Source organism: Protobothrops mucrosquamatus, unplaced genomic scaffold (genome assembly GCF_001527695.2).
Source record: "Protobothrops mucrosquamatus isolate PMUCROS unplaced genomic scaffold, P.Mucros_1.0 scaffold253, whole genome shotgun sequence".
Classification (NCBI taxonomy): domain Eukaryota; kingdom Metazoa; phylum Chordata; class Lepidosauria; order Squamata; family Viperidae; genus Protobothrops; species Protobothrops mucrosquamatus.
In genome coordinates this window covers 367,107-385,512 of record NW_015386601.1, presented here as the reverse complement: position 1 = coordinate 385,512, position 18,406 = coordinate 367,107, and the positions used below count along the sequence as shown (strand labels likewise).

Sequence of the window (18,406 nt, the reverse complement as noted above, 5' to 3'; positions counted from 1 at the left end):
ACCAAGAAAAGAAAAATAGTGGTGTCCACTGGTGTTTATATCACCACTAGCCATTGCTGAAAATATTACTTTTTGCTTTCTTTTGCTTTCTTTTTGCTATCTTATTGATTCTCAGGCCAGCTATTTAAATGCCCTCCTTAATACAATCCTGGGTTGTATAAACAGAGGCATAGAATCAAGATCACGTGAAGTATTAGTACTGCTTTATAAAACCCTAGTAAGACCACATCTGGAATCAGCAACCAATTTTGGTCACCGTACTCCAAAAAAGATGTTGAGACCTTGGAAAAAGTTCAGAGAAGAGCAACTAAAATGATCAAAGCCCTGGAGACTAAAACATAAGAAGAATGACTGCAGGATTTGGGTTTGGCTAGTCTAAAGAAAAGAAGAAACGGGGGCGACATGATAGCAGTATTCCAGTATTTGAGGGGCTGCCACAAAGAAGAGGGTGTCAAACTATTCTCCAAAGCACCAGAGGGCAGGACAAGAAACAATGGTTGGAAACTGACCAAGAGAGAAGCAATCTGGAATTAAGGAGAAACTTCTTAACATTGAGGACAATTAACCAGTGGAATAGCTTGCCTTCAAAAATCGTGGGCACTCCCATCACTGGAGATTTTTAAGAAGAGGCTAGACAGTCAGTTGTCTGACATGTTATAGGTTCTCCTGCTTGAGCAGGGGGCTGGACTAGAAGACCTCCAAGGTCCCTTCCAGCTTCTATTCTATTCTATTCTATTCTATTCTATTCTATTCTATTCTATTCATATATTTTTGTTCTATTTAATAACATTGTCTATGTGATTCTAACATGCATAGTACTGAATCCTGATTAAACCCAGAAATCATGGGTTTTCAAACATTTTTATAAACTCCTATATATATATATATTTTCTTTCCACATAGGTTTCCCCGGGGCAGCTTACAAAAAAGTATAGTTCATGTTCAACTATATTTATAGATGACAGCACAGTCAGCCAACCTAATCTTAGGAGCACAATAAAATGGTATGTATCACTTTGTGTGAGGTTATATTGGATTAAACTCACTTTAATCTATGAATAATAGGAAATCCAAGAAAAATTCATACCAAATCTAGAAGTGGTAAATCAGTATAGGCTAAAACAGATTTTTTCCCCTTATTCCCAGTATTGGTAGAGCAACATCTATATGTTACCATCAATTTGATTCCAAAGTCCTCTAAATTTGGGAAGTGGGGATACAGCTAATATTTTATTCCCCCCACCCCTATTATTCATTGTTTATCTGATACTGATTTCTAATCCTATTGTTCCTATTCTTATCTTTGACCATCTTCAAAAATATGTATCATTGTTGATTTGTAACCTTAAGATATTTAAATCAGAACAATACATTCTTGGCTGAAATTTGTTAAATATCCTCAGACTTTAGGGAAGAGATTATTAGCTCATAGTTTAGAAGAAATTCAAGTTTTGCTTTAAATACCTGAACTTTACAGTAGTCTAAGCAAGTAGAATCCTGCAGTGCAGGGAAAACAGGACTAGTATAGTTAATTCCGAACCCCAAACGAAGGCCCATTTTGTATAAGATCAACTCATTTAAATACTATTGATATTACAGATAGACCTCATTCAACAACTGTTCAAAGTTCCGGTGGCACTGAATGAGAAGACTTATGACCAATTCTCATAATTGAAGCCATTGCAGTGCCCCCATGGTCATGTTGTTATGATTTGGATCCTTAATGATCAGCTCACAATTATGATGGTCCCTATTGATTCCTCTCGTATTTGTGACCTTCCCTGCCAGCTTCCAACAGGCAGAGTCAACTTGGGGGGGGGGGGGAGAGTTGAAGCTGTGCAAGATTTACCTGATGGCCACAACTGGAACTGCCTTTGTAAGTCAGCACAGTTATATGACACCATGCTTTACAGCCGCATCACTTGGCGAAGGAATTGCCTGTCCCAATTAACATTTGTTAAGTGAGGAGTACCTGCATATTTTGTATTGTATTGTACTGTACTATATTTATTAAAATATATAGTAATACATTTATAATAAATAATCTATGAGAATATGAAGAAGAGAGCCAGTTTAGCCTAGTGGTTTAGGCATCAGCCTAGAAGCCAGGAGACTGTGCATTCTAGTTCTGCCTTGGGCAGGAAAGATGGCTGGGTGTTTTGGGCCAGTCACTCTCAGCCCAGCTCGCTTCACAGAGTTGTTTTGGGGAAAATACAAGGAGGGAGGAATATCGGTATATTTGCTACTTTGAGCTGTATATGAAAAAAAGAATAAAAATCTAAAAAAAATGTGTCTAGAAATATCTCCTCTAGTGTTAACTGAAATAACTGCTAAAGCTTGGAACTAAGACACTTTTAAGTGTAATTTGTAAAGCATTTCAGTTATGACATACTTGAAGGATGATGCATCTGAATCCCAACTATCAACGTAGCAACATTTAGGGGGGGAAAGTTTGGAATTTATTCTCCTTTTTTCCATAACAGGATCTTAAGACTAACTTCCAGTTTTGTTGGGAACCAGCTGAACACAAGTTCAACCCAATGAATAAGTTTTGTTTAGAAGTGCCTTATACTGTTCGTTGACCTTTGTCAACCTGGCAGGACAATCCATGCAAATCGATTTAGCCCTTTGCAGGGAGGTCCTATCGTGTTCAAAATGAATTGGAGTCAGGCTGTGCCTAAATCAAGTGAACGAAATGAAGTGAAATTAATTCCCTTTCTAAATTTTATTCGAATATTACTTCTGACAAATTCAATAAATTATAAATATTAATAATTTGGAGCTTTTGAATTGGGAAGATTAGAGAATTAAGGCGAATATACGTGTCCCAGGATAAGCTCCAGGATCCAATCTGGGTCGGTCATCTGGGACCGGTCATCTGGGACCGGTCGGTCATCTGGGACCAGACTCTTTCTGGTCGGTCATCTGGGACTGGTCATCTTTCGGACTCTTGTACTGGAGTCCCCATCCTCTCAGGAGGACTTCAATCTTCTAGAGAGGAGCTCCCTGAGGGGATGGGGGCTCCAGCATGAGCCTGAAAGCTTGGAAGACAAAGCCTCCAGTCCCAGGTGACCGACCCCGGATCGGATCCTGCAGATTAGAGAATTGCTCTGCTCAGTGAATGCTGAATTCATAACTTCACTGAGATACTTTGACCCTTGGATCTGATCACTTCGAGGCCACTCAATTAAGGCATTCTTTCCTCCACTTAATGTACCCTGGAGTGCATGCTGATATCCAAACAGTTATTTAGACTCTTGGGTGCTTTGACTGTATCAAGATTCATGCTTGTTCACAGTTTTATATTGGCCCTTGTTTGGAATAGGATAATTTTTAACCTTCTATAAACATCTATTAAACCTGGACGTGTACAATATTCTGTTCTAAACCAATGCTTTAGAATTTAAGGTGAAAGGGGGACATGGGAAACGGGAGAGAACTAAAGTTCAAACATGATGTGGGTTTAAAAATGTTCTTTAACAAATTATGTATCAAAATTACATTCATAGCTTTGCTTCTAATTAAATGACCTTCTCTTCTTTTCAGTGTTACTTTAGCAATATACTATCACATAAAGAACAGGTGAGCGTTTCTAAAATTTCTTGTTTGAAATTGCTTGTAATGATCATGCTTGTAATTCCTTGTAAAGATGCAGTCTGTAATTTTGCTACTTGCTCTTAAGATATCAAGAGCTATGACTGATATGTTGGCCTGTTTTGTTATATTGGGATTCCATAAAAAGATTTTCTTTTCCTTTTTTCCCATTTTTAAAAATTATTTTTAACTGTAGGAATTGTTTATAGTAACTTTTTTATTGTAGTGTAGTGTATCTTGATATTTTGTCTATATTTTGTACTGATCTAAAAGAATAATAATTTCAAACAATGTTGGATTTCCATGGTGGAATAACTTGATATGAGCTAATGCCTAAAGATTGGAAGAAGGACATACTTTGAGAAAATGTAAAACTCTTAAGACTTTTGAGTAAGCTATCATTTTAACCTAGATTTTAAGATATCAAATATCAATTTATTACAGCCAAAGGCCACACATAAATCAATTTTAAGATACAAAAATCCAACATTTTGCTTTTTTGAAATGAATTTATTTAATTTTAAATATATTAAAACGTATAAAGATTGGGCATTTGAAAAGTGAATGCTAAGTTCCTGTAAATAGCTAAGATTAAGTATATGCATCTCCTCAATTGTGGTATCTCCAGAGGTATGGACCAACCCATTTAGGAAGTGTTTACTTGGGAATTAGAATTGAAGGAAAGGCTGATGGACTGATCATCATCCTCTATACAATGCACTTATTAAATTAGGTGTTCTTTATGTAAATGAAGGATTAATTAAATAATATATGTGGTACACACATATATAATTGATCTTATAAACCATAGTTATTTCACATTTGCTTACTGAAAATAAAATACTGTACTTAAATCTGTCCAATATCTGGACCTTCCTTCAGTATTTCAATCAAAGGTATTATTTTTGTTTGCCCCTTTGTTATTGTGACAGTGGGCTGGGAGCATCAGCTGGAATGGGACAAGACCACAAAGAAGAACAACACGTGGTCTGTTCAGGTTCCAATAGTCTAATCATAACCTTACAAAACATTTTAAATAAATAATGTTTAGAGATTTAAACAGAAGGAAGAAAGTATGCAAAATTGCACATGCAAAGTCTAATTTTTAAAATGAAATACAATAAAACGGTAACATGGCTTATGGAAGAGAGGAAGAAATATGTCTGGGAAATTTGATTTAATCTTTCTCATGTTTCTTTAAATGATGCTATTGTAAATTAGTTGACACCTTCCTTGCTGAATTTCATTCCTTAAATAATGGAGAATTGGCTGTAAAAAACCATGAGATGGAAGCCATTGAATAAAAATGCTGCATACTGGTTGCCCTGAACCTTTTTAAAAAGACTTCCTTTATCTGAAGATAGTTATCTGGCATCTTCTGTACACATAGCAGCTGCATAAGTGGGGAAGAAAAGCTATATATTATGCATATTGCTTAAGTCATTTTTCCATTGCAGAATGTTGCAGATAGTCCCATAAGAGTGAAGGGTGTTCCTTAAATATAGGCTACACAGTGACTCACCGGGTCTAGCTCTGTCACTATCTGGGTGAGTGTAGGGCTTGTATTCTTCACAAATTATGAGAAAAGACTGAGGCTCTAAAAGGTCTTCACAAGAAGCATTTTGAGCTTGGATGTTTATGCCCCTTATGGTGGCTTTTACACCTTGGTTTTGACTCTGTATCAAATTTGCTCAGATGAGACTTTGACTACTTCCTCTCCAGATTTGCAAAATAAGCTGCAAAAACTGTAGTTAAGTTCATCCAAAATGGAGATTGAGACTGATGGAAAAAGCAGTTGCAAAGGTTTTGAGGGCGTCTAAAAGAAAATCAGAACTCTAACACAGTCTGATCACTTATGATCCTAGAAGTCTGCAGGTGACTGATTTCCTTTTGTGTCCTAGAAAGTTTTCACCCATTGAACTCCTGCTTTCTTTTCTTCCGTTAACTACAATTTCATTCCTGGCTATCATATATATAGAGAGAGCAGAGTTGCATTATATATCATCCTTTAAGTTACAGCCATGTTTGCATGTTCTACACTTCTAAATCCTGTTCGAAAACCAAGGCCTCATGTAAACTCTTAACCTGATCAAAAGTAACAAGTATAATAACTAACATTGAAAGCTAGGAAGTATACATTTTATTATATTTGCTTTAAATATTTAGGATTTAACAGCAAAATGAGAAGATGATGGAGAAAAAATATAGTGCCTTGGCATATAGACTATGGGCAAAAGATGATCAAGTTTTACTAATTCCAGTGGCATTCCTATTTGTTTGTTGCAGGGATTCAGATAGATCACTGGATATTTTTGATGAAAAATCACATCCACTCACGGTAAATCAGTTTGTTTTTATATTCATAGTCTCACTTGATTTTTTGAATATTTTAATTTTTTATTTCTGAAATGGTAATACTTTTTCCATTTATAAGACAAATCAAGATTGCAAGAAAAGTGAAGTTGGATTTTTAGCTTTCTTTCTCCTGATGTACAAAGAAGCATTTTAGTCTAAACATATCCAGATAGATGTTTGACCTCCTGATTTTTAAGACATACTGCAGAGTAGCATCCTTGGACCTTTGGTTCTATTCTTGATTCCAGTATATCTTCTTACAGAAGGCTAAAAGCATAGCTTTAATTACATTGAGAAAATTGCAGTCTTTCTGTAATCCTTGTCTGAAAAGAAATCAAACATGCAAATAAAGCAGCTTACCCATATTTCTTAATCTCCTTAAATTCTATTAGAATACAGTTCTCTGGGATGCTACAGGACTCTTTTCCCATTTGAAAAGAGGCAGATTTCTTTTTCAAGGCCCAGCAGCCAGATGAGAGGGTCTGCAGCAAATCTAAATGGCCAATAGGAGCTAGGCAAACAGATCCCAGATCTTCTCCAGCAGAAGCATCAAAGTATTGTATGTGGTCCCTACTGCAAGGAATAGAGGGATTACATGGCTCAAATAGCAGAACAACTAAAGACAATTTCAGGTTACTCCCATAGTGAGCTAGGGGAGATGGAATGGCATCACTAGGACAGCTATTTTGTATACTATATATATCTATATATAGAACAATACATCTATATACATAGATGTGTGTGTCTGTGTGTGTACACACGCATCTATATTGTATTCTATGTTCTATTTTTCTTAAAAATGAGATATTGAGGTATCTTCCTGCTGTAGTAAGCAAGACATGAATATGAGCCTCAACAGTATAATTCTTTATGTTTGCTCAGTACTCAGTCCCAACTATTTTTTAATAGAAGTTTTAAAGTACTTCCAAATTATGTCATGTTTCAGCGAGAAGAGGTTCCAGAAGACTACTGTAAGCATGATCCTGATCACAAGCACATTTATCGCTTTGTACGTACCCTTTTTAGTGCAGCACAGCTGACAGCTGAATGTGCAATAGTGACTCTGGTAAGTCTTGCTTAATTATGATTGTCTTGCATTTAATTAAAGATGTCTTATATACTGTCAGCATTAAATATATAGAAAGAGCCAATGCTGCCTAGTGACTTTGGGCACAAACAGATTCCAGCCTGAACCATATCTTAACATTGAAGATGCCACTAATGTCATGGGAAGGAGGCAATGGCAAGCCACTTACCAAAGACCTTGCCACAAAAACTGAAGGGACTTGTCTAGAATCAGATACAATTAAATAAAAGAAAAAATGCATCATGTGTGAAATAGATGCTTATGGCTGTGGGGAATTTATTTTGGAGGTATCTATTCAATATCTTTCACAAATCTAGGTAAACAGTTCAGTTTTTTTTATGCTAGTGCTTTAGAGTATAGTTGGTGTTTTCATGTTGAAACAACATCAATGTAATCTTAATGTAATCTTTGTTCTACATTCTGGATGTCTGCAGATAGAAAATTCTGTATGATGGTGTCATCTCTTACAACAAAATTACCCATGCCCTACAGACAAATTATTTCATTATGGCATTGGTGGGTCATAATCCATTTGCAGTTTCTGCTCTTATATGGGAGTTCTTCTAAAAGAGTTATAACTAGAAAAAATCCATTCTTATAGTCTCAAATACATATTTAAAATGTTTCTGCCACTAGTTGGCAGTGTTTTATCACCAAAACAGCAAAATTTGGTAATAGGCAAAGAGTAATAAGGTAGACTGCTTAACACATCTTACTGTTATAAAAGTGCTTATTGTGGAAGTTGCAGGCTTTTCAGTTGAGGGGGTATGTTTTTGTCTCATAAACATACTAAAAGAGAAAAAAAACATGTTCCTGCCTAGTTGGTATTTGTTCTAATCTTTTTTAAACTTCAGATTTAATTTTAAGGAAGAAGAAACTACACTGTGTGCATAATTATTAGGCAAGTGAGTATTTTGACCATATCAACATTTTCATGCATATTGTCCGCTCCAAGCTATATAAATTTGAATGCTTAGTGGATGTAAGCATATCAAGTGATGTGTATTTGTGCAATGAGGGAGGGTGTGGCCTAAAGAGATCAACACCCCATATCAAGGTGTGCATAATTATTAGGCAGCTTCTTTTCCTCAGGCAAAATGGGCCAAAAAAGAGATTTAACTCTTTCTGAAAAGTCAAAAATTGTGAAAAGTCTTTCAGAGAGATGCAATACTCTTGAAATTGCTAACATATTGGGGCATAATCCCAGAACCATCAAACGTTTTGTTGTAAATAGTCAACAGGGTTGCAAGAAACGTGCTGAGAAAAAAAGACTCACATTAACTGCCAAAGATTTGAGAAGACTCAAACGTGAAGCTACCAGGAACCCATTATCCTCCAGTGCTGTCATATTCCAGAACTGCACCCTACCTGGAGTGCCCAGAAGTACAAGCTGTTCAGTGCTCAGAGACATGGCCAAGGCAAGGAAGGCTGAAATCCAACCACCACTGAACAAGACACATAAGTTGACTGGGCGAAGAAATATCTGAACATAGATTTTTCGAAGATTTTATGGACTGATGAGATGAGAGTGACTCTTGGTGGACCAGATGGATGGGCCCGTGGCTGGATCAGTAACAGGCACAGAGCTCCACTTCGACTCAGATGCCAGCAAGGTGGAGGTGGGGTACTGGTATGGGCTGGTATTATTAAAGTTGAGCTATTTGGACCTTTTCAGGTTGAATAAGGACTCAAAATCAACTCCCAAACCTATTACCAGTTTTTAGAAGACACTTTCTTCAAGCAGCGGTACAGGAAAAAGTCTGCATCTTTCAAGAAGACCATTATTTTTATGCAGGACAATGCTCCATCGCATGCCTTTAAGTACTCCACTGCATGGCTAGCTGGTAAAGATGAAAGAATAGTGACATGGCCCCCTTCCTCACCTGACCTAAACCCTATTGAGAACTTGTGGGCCCTTCTTAAATGGGAGATTTATGGTGAAGGAAAACAGTACACCTCTCTGAACAGGGTCTGCTGCACAAAACGTTGATCGTCAGCAGATCAAGAAACTGTCACTGATTTTTTTTTTAAATGTCAGAAGTGTTTATTTGTACATTTTGAGTTTTGTTTATTCTCACTTTAATAGATGCAATTAAACAAGTGAGATGGACAAATTTTCATTTTTCATTTAGTTGCATAATAATTCTGCACACTAATAGTTGCCCAATAATTGTGCACACATAGATATTCTCCTAAGAAAGCCAAAATCTCACTTTTACTTTCTTAAATATTCAGTTTGAGGTTTATTAACATTTTTGGACAGAGTACTATAGTTATTCAATAAGAAAATTAATTCCCCAAAATACAACTTGCCTAATAATTGTGCACACAGTGTATATAATTAAATAATAGTTATCTTTTAGGAAATGAGGAAAACTTTTAGCAATGTAAACATGTCTACAGGAAAGTCTCATGACAGTAACTTCCTATAGGCCTGGTTGAGATCACTTCCTCTGTTCATTACCTTGCCCTTTCAGTGGAACAACAAACATCATAAGTTGAACTCAGTGGAGTCTAAAATCTTGGACATACAGAATGTACAGTGAAGCCGGGAAGTGACAGTCCCCAGGCAGAGAGCACTAATACTCAGCCATATAAATCTTCTTTCGGTTGATTCTTGGCAGCTATGGATGTCCCTGTACATTTTCTAGGCCACAGTACAGAAGTGGTTGAATACTGATTTCTTCTAGACTGCTTGTCAGTTTCCCAGTCTGACTACCTACCCTGGGATCTGTGAAGGTCTCCTGTCCAAGTATTAAAACAGTCTGTCCTGCTTTAGTTATGAGCACAGAGAGTCAGTCAGGTGGTGGCACCTGCTGAAGTAATTCGTTCTGGCATATTTAAAATGAGCATTTGTTTATTTAAAAATCATTGAAACAATTTTCTGTCTAGAATGAAGTTGATTGTGTGTGCTATTTAATCAGTTTAAAATCAAAGTTCTGATGCATGTGGGTTAGAATTTCAGTTGAGTCGCTTTTCTTTAGAAAGAATATTGGAAATATCAGTAAAGAATAATGATGTGCAGTGGCAGGGGGAAGTCTAAGCAGCATGTCGGTGTCCATTCTCTCTCTCTTTGACATTTTTGCCTTTCTCTTCCAAACCAAGAAGCTGCTGCAAAAAGCTGTATCAGATCTGCCACAGAGCTGAGCTGCTTACTTGCAGCGTACATTTGAAATGAGGGGGAAGCCATGGTGACTCACCCAATGTAGGCAAACAATATTGAAAAATACAATTTTGAGATTTTCCTTATCTGTGTCATCCACAAAGAAAGTATGAGAGCCACTTCTTACATCCATAGGTTGCAACAGACTTCCGGTTAAGAGGCATTGTAAGAAGCTAGAAAGTATGAATCATTGAAAATGTGCAAATGTTCTTTATTTTCAGGTTTACTTAGAAAGACTCTTGACCTATGCAGAGATTGACATCTGTCCAAGTAACTGGAAGAGGATAGTCCTAGGTGCTATACTGCTGGCTTCTAAAGTGTGGGATGATCAAGCTGTGTGGAATGTGGATTACTGCCAAATCCTGAAGGATATTACAGTGGAAGACATGTAAGCTAGCAAATTTAGTTGAAATTGCTTGCCCGTGTCTTATCTTTTTAATATTTTTTCTTTATATAAAAATATCTTATCCTATCTATACTGTATAGATAATGCATTCTAAAATTGTAGCTAGGTATCCAACATCCTTGCTGAAGTTTATTACTTGAACATCCCCAAAGTTCGATTCATCATGATTTGATTTGCTTCTCAGATACTACATTTCTCTCTTCCTCACCATTTTTGTAACGTGTTTTCTTCATGTTTATGCCTTTGCTAATTGACAAAAAGAAAATTTGAAGGTAATATAAAATAATTTTAAAATATTGATTGATAAAAGGAAATAGTGGATTCATTATACTAAAAAAACTTTTGTTTTTTTTTTAAACAAAGCTCAGAAGGGAGGAGCAGAGGGATAGTTTAACGATAGAATCTCTAAAATAAAATCTACTGCAGGGAAAAGCCAACATTTAGGAGGTCATTCCCACATTTTTGCCTCCTGACATTTTAGAAAGACTGTAGGAAGCAATGACAGTATTATTGGAAAGAAGGGAGCTTTTCCTTTGAGTTTTTCAAAAAGCTTTTTTGGGAGAGGGGTTTAAGAACATAAATGGAAGTGGCTCTCATCTTAAAACTCCAAAAAATTTCTGAATTTTGGAGAGATAATAGTGGCCTTAAGGGAGATGTTCTTTGACAACATGGTTCTACATTCATACAAATTATGTTTGATCACATGATCAAACCTTACACTTCGGTCTACTACCTACCCCACTCAGAGTAAACTACAAAAAACCTCTCCTGAACCAGTGAAACTAATCTTTATTGGTACTTGATCCAATCCTGTAAGGTCCACTTGTAAGCACTTTTGAGGGATCACAGAAATGAAAACATTTTGGGATTTCGTGTTCAAGCATCACCGCAGGCATGTGAAGAATTCTGCTTTTTATTCCTTAACTTGATAGGATAGAATTTCTGTAGCTTTGCTTGAATAAATCTAGCATTTAAACTGCAGTGTGGGATGGGATTTCTTAATAGGAGACTATTTTATCCAGCTGCAGTCCTCCTGAACTGTCCTGTCCAGTGGGATACTTCATTTAGGGTATGGATGGAAGCTTCTAGAATGATTCTCTTCAAGCTAAATTGCTATATACACTAGTGTGATTGGGGACAAGTGGGAGGAAACATGCTGGATTATACAATAATAGAGTTCCCAACCTTTCTGGCTTTGCGGACCAGCAGTGGGGAAAAGGGGATTCGCTCGCCTGCTGCTCATGCATGTGGGGATCTGCGTGCACTCACCCGCCATCTCCACAGCCCGGTTGCAAACAGCTCACGGCCCACTAGTGGGCTGCAATACAGAGGTTGGGGACCCCTGCAGTAATGTACTGGAGACTGGGCCTGGTGTATTTTTTCATCACTTCTCAGGGAAATATATTCATACACATGACATACATACACATTGTCACATACATGTGACAATACATAAACGTGATATAATAGTATGCAAGTGAAGAGATATTGGATGGGATGGGGAATGAGTATTTGAAGGTTGATAGATTTGAAGGGGGTAGATTTGGGGGTGAAAAAGTTATAACTTGACTAACAAAATTATGCATCAGAACTATCCTTGTACAATGTACGTTATTTCTGATTTTGCAGCAAGAAATATAAAATTAGGAAATTGATGCAAATGTATGTACCTCTCATATATAGATCTTTAGTGGACTGTCTTAATAAGAATGGAGAGGAATACATTTAGTTAATTGCTAATTCTGTAGATTACAGTGGGTGTAAAAAGGGAGCCTGCTATTGAATTGCACGTCATAGGAATAAAACAACAAGGGCCTTTCTTGTTTTCCTAGGCTTTAAACCTATTAATAGAGTTGTTATCTGACAAAACTATTCTATTTTTTCACAATTAAAATGTATTAGCAAGTCTTGAACAAAGGGGATAAATGAAGTCCTGATGAGATGATCATCAAAACATCATCTGATTTGCATTTCTATAAGCCTTATGACCATATGAACAGGAAATTAATTCTGGCAGTAGATTTAATGGGACTGCAGTGTATCTTCTAAAAGCAAGCCACACAAAGCTCCTATTCTCACCATGAGTAGCATCTAGGTGATTGATTCTGCTTTATTTTCAGTCCCTAGAAAATATAGTTAAATATGAACAATTACTTTTCCATCCTCTTGTAGGTCATCAAGAAATGGATATTTTGATATATTCAAGGGTTCAAGTTGTGAATTCTGCGGGTTTGAGATCTAGCTCCATCGTTTGAGCTGATAGACACTGGCTTTCTCTTGCACGCTTATGCACCCAAGCCTACCCACAACATGCCTCTTGTGCACTCCCTGGCACCCTCACACAGACTCCCTGCTTTGCACCTCTCACACTTCCCCTTGCCAACCTCTCCAACCCTTCATCGTGGAATGGGGCAACTTGCATGGCCAACTCACCACAGGCAGCAAACCCCGGGACAACTTGCTGTGGGACAATTTAATAATTCAATTATTTAAAATAAATAAAAAATCATTTTAATTTTTGCCATTCACATTTCATTCTGTCCCTCCTTTTGCATCCTTGCTTTAATTATTCTGTTCCACCATTTCTTTGATATTAGTGTAACTGTTGGCCATAAGGAGTTGGCTGTGGCTAGTTGGCCACAGCAAATTGTCACAGACCCCTCCCTCATACCCTCCTGCTCCCTCCCTCATTCAGCAGCCACTTACCTGCTTGCTGGCTTGGGATTTGCAATTTTCTGACTTAATTTATGCGCTGACTTATGGTTGTGGGAAGTTGGCAAGAAGTTGCCTGGCCTAATGACCATGGGATTTGGTTAACGATGATGGCAGCTGGAACTGTAGGCAAATGGGACTGTAGGGATTGCCATTGTTAAACAGTGCAGTTGAGTTTTATGACTGCATCGCTTAGCAACAGAAATAGCAGGCCAAATTGCCGTTGTAAGTTCAAGACTACCTGTATTATCTCCCTGTTCATTTTAAAATATTGTATGAATTTGGATAATCAGTGATGTCTTCGATTGCTTCTGTTTTTTCTGGATCTGTCCATCCTGAGAAGTGCTGACCTACAGATATGGATATATAGGATGGATTTTGCCAAAATAAGCACCACTAAAAAAATTCCCTTTGTCAGCTAAGGTTGATAAAGTAATTTCTTAGGAGTTTCAGGACAGAAAGCTCCTTTGCCTATCTAAAGCTGCTTGCTTATTTATTTATTTGTGGAGATGAATCCATGTTGCTTCAAGAGGCTTTATACACCAAAATAATAGCAGCTGCTCTTCAGAGATCCATTTGTTGCCGTGGTGATATGCCTACTTCTTTTGTTGGCCCTCTCCTACTTCAGCATACCCCTTTCCTGTTATGAATCTGGTGAAAATGCCTGCAAGTTCTTCAGAGCTAATCAACAGCACCATCATTCTTTTCATCTGATAACTGTAGTGCAGGTTCTTATAAGAATGTAGTATGAATTGTGTAAAGCTGGGCTTATGGAACTCTAATAAAGAAAAGGGCATCCACAGAGTGAATATATGGCAGAATGTAATCTTTTTCATGAGTTGAAAATACCAGAATTCAAATAGCGCTCTGCCTCTAACTGTATTAATAGATTAATTCTATTCCTTTAAAAATGCTTTGGCTCTACATCAGCATTTTTTACCAAAGGCTGGGTGGGTGCTTTGTTTTGCCTTTAGCCAGAGGCCCTGATCCTGTGTTTCTGTCATCCTCTTGTTTTCCTCCAGGAATGAGATGGAAAGACACTTTTTGGAGTTGTTGCAGTTCAATATCAACGTTCCTGCCAGTGTTTATGCCAAATACTACTTTGACCTACGCTCCTTAGCAGATGACAACAACCTGTGCTTTCTGCTGGAGCCCCTTAGTAAAGAGCGAGCACAGAAATTAGAGGTAATAGTGTGAGACTTTTGTGCAGGGCAGTTAGCTTGTATAATAGCAGTTTTTGTGGCTGTTGATTACTCTAGTATCACTTACGAAGCTTTTGGGACTTTGTTTAACATCTTAGTTAAGGAAATGGTTGATAAAAGAGATAATCCATTCTGAGGACAGGTGTGCATCCTGTTTCCACAGCGCAGAAAAGGCTAGGAATGAGCACTAGAGATTTAGAGTTTTTCATACTTAACAACTGTGATGCTCTCTACATTTGCCATTTTTGAGGCTGTAATTCTCCAGGTTAGCATCAAAATTCAAAGGACATGTGAAATATGCAACTTAAATCTCATTGCATATGCTGATGAATCTATACATTTTATGGAGACTTTAATACTTTTATAATAAAGACTTTACGTGTCTATTGAGAACTTAGTCCTATTATATGTAATAAGAACTTGCTCCCAGTTAAGTGTACACAACTTTCTTTGTCAGCTTCAAAGAATACTGAAATGGGATCTCCAAGTTAGACCAGTTGTGAGCAGTTACTGGAAGTTCTTTCACATTACCATCCCTAAGGGTGTTGGCAACATATATTATTACTGATTTCAGCTTGGGGGAAAAACACATGACCGTAAGAGTGGAAAAGTAGTGGAAAATTCCCAGCTGCGATACAGGTGGTGATGGTAGGAGAACTGTGGGTATCTCTGTCTGTTCTTGTAAAATGTATTTTTGGTGTGTCATGAATAAGAGTCCCTTCAAGTATCCATATTGATGCTTAAGTCAGTATGGAAGTATCTTAGAAATTCTAATGAGCTGATGTGTCTTCTTGAGCGTTTCTTTGTGTTAGGATAACTTTGGTATTTTACAAAAAAAAAATCATCATTCATTCTGTTTCCAGGGAGGTGTTCCTGAAAAAGTAAAACAGAGTTCCCAGTTCTTGGGAATACATCAAGTATGTAGAGTGGGGTGTTTTTCCCATCTTCCCTCATTTTTCATGCAGGGGGGTACAACTCAAATCACACGTTTGCTTCCCCTTCAAATGTTCAAAAACCTGGTTATTTGATCATTCTTTGCAGGGGGGGAAACGTTAATACAAGCATAAGGGTTTGTTTTTTTTTAATTTAAAAGGCCATTATAGTTGCTGGTGAAGACATAGGTGATGCAGCTATATTAATGCCAGTTCAGAATCTTTCTGGCTCCGATAACACTAAAACAAATGTTTTGTAGGCAATCTCCCGGCTGTGTGAGGACAAATACAAAGACTTGTCAAAGGCTGCTATGAGACGGTCCTTCAGTGCTGATAACCTAGTTGGCATTCACCGTTCTAACGCCATCCTCTCTTGATCAAGAAGGAAAGCTACAACACTGGCACCAGCATCCTTAGAAGTGGAATAACACCTTCACTCCAAGTTCACCAGTCAACAGTGATTGTGTCTTCCACATGGAGGACAGGGTGAGCAAATAAGCCAAGGAAGTTCAGAGCCGGAGGAGGAGTTTAATTCCACAGGGAAGAAAAGATGGAACTTTGTCAAAGGGGCACACTCCCTTTAACATCCAGAGGTGCAGAAACTTTTAATTGGTCTTTTTTCCCTTTTCTCCTCACTAATCTCCTCTATCCACAGATGTTTGCTTACTATGTAGGCCTATAGCTGTGAACTCTCTGCATTTTAAATAATGACTAGTTTTAAAACTTAGACTTTGAACATTAACAAAATAGTCACAATGTTCTTTCCTCTTCAGTAATCCAGGACCCAACTGAAGTTGCCTTTCCAAGTCAGTGCAACAACCTTCATGCTAATACATACGGCGAAACGTCACTCTGGAACTGATGCCGTGGCATTAGCAAGCAAAGATTTCTCTCCCCTGTCCTCCTTCAGTATGCACACTTCAAACTTCCCTAGTTATTGGTACACTGGTGGTCAATTTGGGACAAGGAGTTGCTGAGTAGTATATGCTAAGGGTAAACAAAATCTCTTCATTTGAGATTGTCGCGGCAAAAGGAAATGTTAGGGAGAGGAGCAAAGGAGTGAAGATCTGTATTTGCTAGTAAGTAAACAAGTGGTTCAGGGTCTATTTCTTGTCAGTTTTGGTGCATCCTATGTACTCCTAGTTAAGTTGTGGAAGAGACAGAATTCATAATACACTTTCTTTTCTTGAAGGCTGAATAGAATTGCCCTGAAATCCCTAACAAATGTGTTGACTTGGTGATGAGCTACTCAGCTAAATTCTTCCACTACAAACAGTAAATATATAATGCTTTTATTATATGCTTCCAACTAGCTTTAAATTCCACTGTCACACTCTGGTCCTGATGAGGGAGATACGGTTGTTCTCAATTCATAAAATGGATTATTTTTCCTTAGAAACCTAGCATTTAATTATCTTTGTTCTGAAGTAAAATTATATTGGCTTTTCCTACATACTAAATTTGCTCTTTAAAAACAGAAATTCAAAATAAATAAAATTGTTCTTTTTAAGAACAGAAGACATATTCTCAATTACAGGCCTTCACAGTTCTGGGTCACAATATCTAAGTGGTTTGTACTTTAAAACATCCCACTGGACAGTGCTTCTTACAGTTTTGACTCTTTTTGTCTATTTAATTATGAACCAAGCTTGCTTCTTGAGTGTTCAGCAGCACTCAAATTGTTAGTCTCATTACAGTATTTTAATCTACCAGCCCCAGTCTGTGGCATCAGGTATTGATTATAATTCAATTTTGAAATAAATGCTACATCTTCAGGTGGCTTTCCTTTGTCATGTTTGTATTAAAAAAAGAAGCTAATAATAAACTCTATTTTAATTAAGCTAAGGTGTTCTTTGTTTGCTTTACATTTCCCCCCTCAAGGTACTTATACACTAAAATACTGAATGCCTTGTTACGTGCACAGCAGGACTCGGCTGCCCTTGTTTCTGTGTATCCTGGGCTCCTCGCTCTGAACCAGGCAGGCAATCCTTCAGCCTGCTCCTCTGCTGCAGCGCCTGCTAGATTTCATCGATATATTTCATTTTTTCAATAGTTAAGACTTTCAGAGTGGTTTATGTTGACTTAAAAACATAATATAATGTTAAAATAAAGACACGGCAGCCTTACAGTAAAGCAAAGAAACCAAAAAAAGATTGGAAGAGCCTCTGCAAAAAAAATCTTCATGTGATCTGAAAAACATGGCAGGGTAAGCAGACTCATCCTGTTCCATAAGGCAGGCACTGCTACCATTTTCTTTTCCTTTGAAGTGGAAGTATGCAGTATGTGGATGGAAAATTTGAAAGCCACTCTGTTGCCGCTTCTGTAACACTTCAACCTCAACACACATTTTCTTAGGATTGTATGACTTCTGGGCAGCCCTAGCAAAAAAGAGCAGCTTCTTCAAGGAGCTGCTGACAGATGCCACGAGCATGCCCACGGTAGATTTGAAACACATTCTCCCTTTCACATCCAAATACTGCACAGTTGTACTCTGAAGGCAAGATTTTAATATTTTTAAATGATGTTGCTGTCCTTAATTATTGGGAAACCCATGAAGCAGAAAAAATACAGGGAAGCTAAAGTGTTTTTAGTTGAAAATGGGAAGGACATATTTTAAAGTAGGAGAAACAGTATACTATACTATCCAGGCAGTCCTTAACTTACAACCATCCATTTAATGACAATTTGAAGTTGCAACACCACCAAAAAAAGTAACTTATGAGCGTTGCTCGCACTTAATGACTGTCACAGCATCCCCTTATGTGATCAGAGTTCGGGCACTTGGCAACCCACATGTATTTATGATGGTTGAGGTATCTCAAGGTCATGTGCTCACCATTTGTGATCTTCCTAGCTGGCGTCTGACAAGCAAAGTCAATGGAGGAAGCTGGATTCACTTAATGACTTGTGATTCACTTACCAGTTCCAGTGACTCATGTAACAACAATGGCAAAA

General features: G+C 37.5%; 1 protein-coding gene across 1 annotated transcript; it reads left to right on the top strand.

The window, feature by feature from the left end:
* Nucleotides 1-903: 903 nt before the first annotated feature.
* CCNYL1 (cyclin Y like 1) lies at nt 904-17,287 on the top strand (the record flags this gene model as incomplete). Its single annotated transcript, XM_015814464.1, has 7 exons — nt 904-1,004; nt 3,547-3,582; nt 5,881-5,932; nt 6,896-7,015; nt 10,421-10,587; nt 14,340-14,502; nt 15,712-17,287. Coding segments are annotated over 7 exons (756 nt in total), but the record flags the coding sequence as incomplete, so codon positions are not given.
* Between the last annotated feature and the right edge of the window lie 1,119 nt (nt 17,288-18,406).